This window comes from Emydura macquarii, unplaced genomic scaffold (assembly GCF_026122565.2).
Source record: "Emydura macquarii macquarii isolate MOO-44397 ecotype Brisbane River unplaced genomic scaffold, CSIRO-AGI_Emac_v2 contig_212, whole genome shotgun sequence".
NCBI lineage: Eukaryota > Metazoa > Chordata > Testudines > Chelidae > Emydura > Emydura macquarii.
The window spans coordinates 11,821,740-11,827,739 of NW_027130349.1; the positions used below are offsets into that span (position 1 = coordinate 11,821,740).

A 6,000-nucleotide genomic window follows, 5' to 3' on the forward strand; every position below is an offset into this window, starting at 1 on the left:
ACCATTAATTAATTAATTATTATTAGTAGTATGAAATAGCAATAATAAAATAAAGGCAATTTGCATCTTGGAGTATTGTGTCCTATTCTGAACTGGACGAAATAATTGCTGACTTTGGTGAAGTCTGCAACATTCTCCTCCAAAGATAGGCCTGGCTTCTTCTTGGGTATGATAGTTCAGAATACTCACAGCTTTAAACTCTGTAGTTCTGTGGAGCTCGGGATGAAAAATAGAACTAACATAATAAAATATTTACTGTGAATTTCTGAAACAGTCTCTAAACTAACTTGCATATCTACACTCTCCTCTTCAAAATGTGCTGTTTAAAGACCCAAACCTTGAGAAAACGTTTGCTTAATGGTATATTATGGAAATTAAGTTTACACATTCCAACATTCTTAACTTCATTAGGCTCCAGGAAAACTGGCAAGGCTCCAGTTCATCTGGGACCAAGTTCAAATACTTTAGAAACATCATGAACCCAGTGCAGTAGTTTTTCTCCATGTTTCCAAAATGTCAGCATTACTCTCTTGGGAAGCTGTATTCAAATATTAAGCTCTTCTTGCTCTTTACTTTGTGAGCTTTATAAGAGCTGGAGTACCATCCTCAGTGCCACCATACACTGGCCAAACTAATGCTTGGAACCTTCTTATCTGCTACCATGAGAGCCCGCATGTTCTTACTTTGCCTAATTCTAGACCCTCGTTTTCACACAAGTCACTCCTGATATGCATGCATTGAATGACCAGGCTCATTAGTTGCAACATATTTAATGGGCATATTCTGTGTCATCCATATGTTGTTGCTGGTCAATGAAACAGAAGTCACAGCAGACATGAACAGGCATGCAGGGAGAGATCTAGAGTAGCAGGCCCTTGCCTTGCATTAGAACCCCAGTTAGGGATGACAATTTTGTTGTCGTTGTTAATTTCAAATAAGTTTAGATAATGATCTCAAATCCTGATACAAGAATTAGGAGCCTGGGCTTATTAGACAAGCCAAACCATCTGTTGGGAAGATAACGGGACCAAGAAACAGAGGGAGAGATTCAATTAAAAAAATAGTTTTGTTTCTCCTTTCTATTTATGGTTCATGTTTGCTTATTTACAATGCTCTTGTGCTTTGAACTGCTCTGGAGTACAAGAAACATATGTATTGAAAATGCAGATGATTTAAGCTCTTGCTAAACTAGGACCAGTTGTGTTCAAGTGGGAGTAAGATATAACAGAATCTGTGCCTTTTAATAGTCTTGCACGTTATTCATAAAATATCTTTCCTCATTGAAGTAGATGTCTGGCATAATTTCAGTGTTACAAATGCTGTCTAAACGTCACCAACTGACAATCAATATACATTTTTTAAAATGGGACAAAGGCTCCTTTTACATACCAAGATATAAACTACAGAAACAAGGTACAAACTACATGGAAAACAGCTGTTTCATATTGAAATCTGACATGTACTTTTAGTGCAAATTAGCCAATTCCTTATTAATATCTCTGTGTTTAGCTACCTTAGAATATTGAATTCAGTATTTTCTTCATATATTTCAGGTCGACAAATTCCACCCTTGAACCCTCATGAAAATGGCAACAATGGGGCAGTCAAACTTGGAAAGCAGACTACACAGACGAGTAGACCATGCTGCTGACCCAGCATGGCCTGTGTTGATTTACTTGAAAAAATAAAAGAAAATACCATGTGCTTATTCATTGAGCAAAGGACTTCACAACCTCAGTGGCATGGCACCTTGTCTTGAAAGCAATAATTTCAGTACCGTGTGCTAGTAACAATGCAAAGATCAGAAGCAGAAAGGATTCACAAAACCTAGATGGAAAGTCCTCCCTAGTAACCTGCCAAAATTCCTGAGTCAGATTACTCAAATTCTCTGTTTAAACCAATGACTGGTTGTTTGTTTGTTTTTTATAAATAAAATGGCTTTTTACATAGAAACTTTAGATTTGATGTAAAATCTCTCCTCTTAGATGAGAGAGTGGACTCAGTGTATTTTAAATTGATCTTTAGAGGAATATGGTGCATACAATTTAAAACCTGAACTTTGGGCTGCATACTTCTCTGCCTTCACTTTTAGCCAGACTGCACTTCTGTGACTTTTCTAGAGCTTCAGGTTTGTCAGATGATTTGATCAACCATCCTCAAGAAATGGATTGAAGTCAGGAACTAGAAAAATGGATCCAAAGTGTGAGAGAGCCCAGTTTTTACAGGTTGTGAATCAGGACAGAATTTGGCCCAATATGCGATGGATAGTTTGGGAGACATACTTTCTACTGAGACACATATTTTCAGCCGTCCGCATGTATCTGAAGGATGAAATTGCCAAGGAGAAAGAGGAATTGTTTTGGGTGGTAGTAAGCAGGTGGAGCTCCCATTCAGCTCCAGAAAGAATCTACATCTTACCCACTACATTTAATCCAATGTACACTCTTTCCAAAGCGTAGGTCTCATTAGTAACAAATTGCAACAAAGAGGCAAACACCAACCAAAGCCTGTCTGTTCCTAGAATTTCCTGCAAATACTTCTCTGTTCTAGGCCATCGGTGCCCTCTGCAGTCATCCCACGTCCCTCATTTCCAAGATGGAGTCACACCTGCCACAATGAGTCAGCAGAAAGCCATTCTTGTTTCCCTCCAGGGTTCCAACAACAGTTTATGAGGTCAACAGACGAATCCTGCCACCTGCTGCTAAAGTGGTATGAGGGAGTACAATATAATTTGAGGTCATGGGATGAAATTAACTGAATTAAGAAAATAAATGATGTAGATTTTTCTAAAGGTGCAGTCTGTTCAATTGTGGAATTGTCTCCCCAGGTGGTTTGGAAGTGATAGGGAACACCTGTTGCTTGAGACATTTAAAACTAGATTGAACAAAGCATGAGAAAGCACAGTGCAGAGAAAAATCCAGTATTTGTGGTTCTGGACGAGGTGACCTAAAACTGTTGATCTGTTCCATCTCTAACATTTTGATTCTGTGATTGATAGAGTAGGTAAATTATGCATTTTTCTTCTCTGCTAGATTTAATGAAAAGCTGAAGCAGAGTAAGAAATTTAAGTTGTGAAATCAAAACCCAAATTCATCCTGCAGCATGATACATTTTTGCTTTTTAGAAACATTTAACCTTTAGCTCATTTGTTATACAACAATGAAGGATTTATTTGAAAAGTAGTCACGAGAGAAAAATGATTTCCAACTAAGGAGAGAATATATATCATTTACAGGCAGGATGTAGCTGGATCTACATACTGATAAAGAAAAACAGACTTACTGTTTTTGTTGCAAGTCAATGCAGTGGCAGAACTAGTCTGGGGGAGAGAGGGTGACTGCTACCGCATAGTGGCCTGTAGGTGTATGGGTGTCACCTTTTCAGCCAATATTGTCAGCCAATAGGCATAATTGAAAGTGGCACCACCAATGACCAGTCTCCCTCTATCCTGCTGGCTCCCCCACTGCTCAAAGCTTGGTTCTGCTATTGAGTTAATGTGGTGGTAGGATGATACCGATTATTTAGGGCTTGATCCAAAACTGTTTGAAGTCAATGGGAATCTTTCCGTTGATTTCAATGGGCCTTGGATCAGGCCCTTAGTCATTACAGTGCTAACTTATTTACTGAGCTAAAGAAATATTGAAGTGATCAACAACACAAGTTAATATTACCTAAGGGACTAATGTTCAGCTTGCTACAGGCAACTCAGCTTACTAAGCATAAAAAGGCAGAGTTTACAGCTAGCTACCTATTAGGAAAAAATAGCAAGGCTATTTGCAAGTGTTCATTTTTTAATAAAATGTGTATTGGTTTTGTGCTATGCATTTTATATTAGTCATGCATAAAACTGATTTTTAACTTGTTTTCATAAACCGAAATGTGGCCAACTTCCTTTTCACATGACATCTCAAAAGCCATTAAAATCTTCTTGAGATGGCTGTAAGCTTCTTCAGGCAGTTCTGCAGTTGCCTTGTAATCTCAGATTCAAATAAGAACTGGTGCGTGATACCAATCTGTGTGATACTTTATTAAAATGCGTAACTAGCTTTCACGGCTAGCATCGAGTTATATTTGGATCAGAAGCAGATCTGAGTCTTATTATGTTCAATAGTTTGAAATTAGAAATTGTAGTGACAACTTTCTGGCTGATACACACTTTCAAAATTCTAATATTTACAAAGTAGGTTTACATTTCAGGGGGGCAAATCCTGAAGTCCTTGCTCTGTTTTTATTCAGTCAAAACGCTTAAGTCAATAAAAGTTTTGATTGAATACTGTTTCAGAATCTGGGTTGTGGTCAGTTTCAGTATGAAGGAACTATGAAGTCACAGATGAGAGAATAACAGGTCACTGTAATATACAGCGTACCTATAGTTTTCTTTGGATGCAAGAGAAGCCTCCAATTTTTATTCCTCACAGCTAGTGTTTTTTCAGTCTTGAAATTCAGCTTCAAGCTGTGTTTTGGAATGAGGTTATGGTTTGGTTTAGGAGCATATGTTTTATAAATCATGATTTCAGTTTTTTGTGGTTGCCCTTTTTGTTTGCGAAATTTTGCCATTCTTTTTAAACACGCGTAAAAATTACAGAATACCACAAATTAACTCAGAACCCTAAACGTCAACAGAAACCATAATTCTTACCAATTGTAGTTTAAAAAACTAGCTGGTTTAAAAACAAAACAAAAAAGCTCTATTGTACGGAAGATCTGAATCTATAACTAGTCTGCTCTAATAATAATGCAGCACATCTATATGAGCCAGCCAGCCAGGACTTGTCAAGAGATTGGCTTCACCAGGAAAGCCAGTAGCCAGGCTAAAGCATAACCTGCAATTTGAGTATGTTATGTGGAACCTTGGTAAGCATCATAGCTCAAGTCTGCGACTATCCAGTTGCTGGTGACATGGTTTTCTGGTATGTCATGAATTAATTACTTTAGAAAAATCATATTAAGGAATAGTTTCCATATATGCTGTATGTGTAGATATATAAATATAATTTTATATTTTGTTAGAGTGACGTAGTACTTTTTTCACTGGCTATGTCTGGTTCATATATATAGCATATTGTATCATGTATTTCATTAGTGATCATTTCACCTTTATGAATTTAAGGCTGAAGACAGAAGGTAGCAATAAGAGGGAGATATATGCAGGTACATTGTTGACTTGCCATTTTAAAGCATTAAATGGCATATTACTAAATATAAGTTTGCCATGCAGGACAAAGAAATCTGGAGAACTATGATCCATTAACTGGCACCATTAGGTGCAAAAGTTATACTTCAGAAAACAAGATTAATTAGCTGATTATTTTTATTCATGGTACAAGGGATCAGTCTGAAGTGCTGCATCATAACACAGGTCTGCATTATTTAATAACAAAAACTATCTATCATTATTTCCCCACTTTATGTTGCTCTCCAGTGTGCATGGTAATTAACATGACTAGATAGCTTGTACTTGAAAGCACTCCGACTCGTAATCAGACCTTGATTATATATTTTACTATCCTACCCTTAATTATTTAAACCAGATCCAGTGACCAAATGTCAGTGTGAAGTTGTGTGCTAAGTAATATCACTCTGTTTGTTTATGTAAGGGCTTTGACTGGGCTGGACCCACTCGCTGCATGTCCTGGATGCTGCAATCTGTTAATACTTTATCATCTGTTTACACATTAATTGTATAATATCTAATAAGATTTTTGCCTAAAATGTAGTTTTGTTTTTATTTAACCTTCAATGATTAATACTAATAAATATTTTAAAATACTTCTGATTTTGAAACATCTCTGGGTTCAATAGAACAAATGAAAAAATGTCACAGCTCTCCAGAACAATATGATAAAACACTTACATCTTTCTGTGACATTTGCCCTTGTGCAGAAAGCTATCACAAAATCTATGCACTGCTTAAGTCATTCTCTCTGTTCTTTACCAGGACTTTGGAGCAACAGAAGTGACACTGCACACCCCTACAATAGATAAATACATAAATAAATC

The 6,000-nt window shown here is 36.9% G+C and overlaps 1 protein-coding gene across 1 annotated transcript in view; it reads left to right on the top strand.

Annotated features, from left to right (window-relative positions):
* Positions 1–5,769, top strand: part of RAB31 (RAB31, member RAS oncogene family) — a 91,416-nt gene extending 85,647 nt beyond the window's left edge. Inside the window, exon 7 of the mRNA XM_067547818.1 lies at positions 1,554–5,769. Coding sequence (XP_067403919.1) covers positions 1,554–1,651 — 98 coding nt within the window. The 3' untranslated portion in view covers positions 1,652–5,769. The remainder of the gene's footprint in view (positions 1–1,553) is intronic.
* The last annotated feature ends 231 nt before the right edge of the window (positions 5,770–6,000 follow it).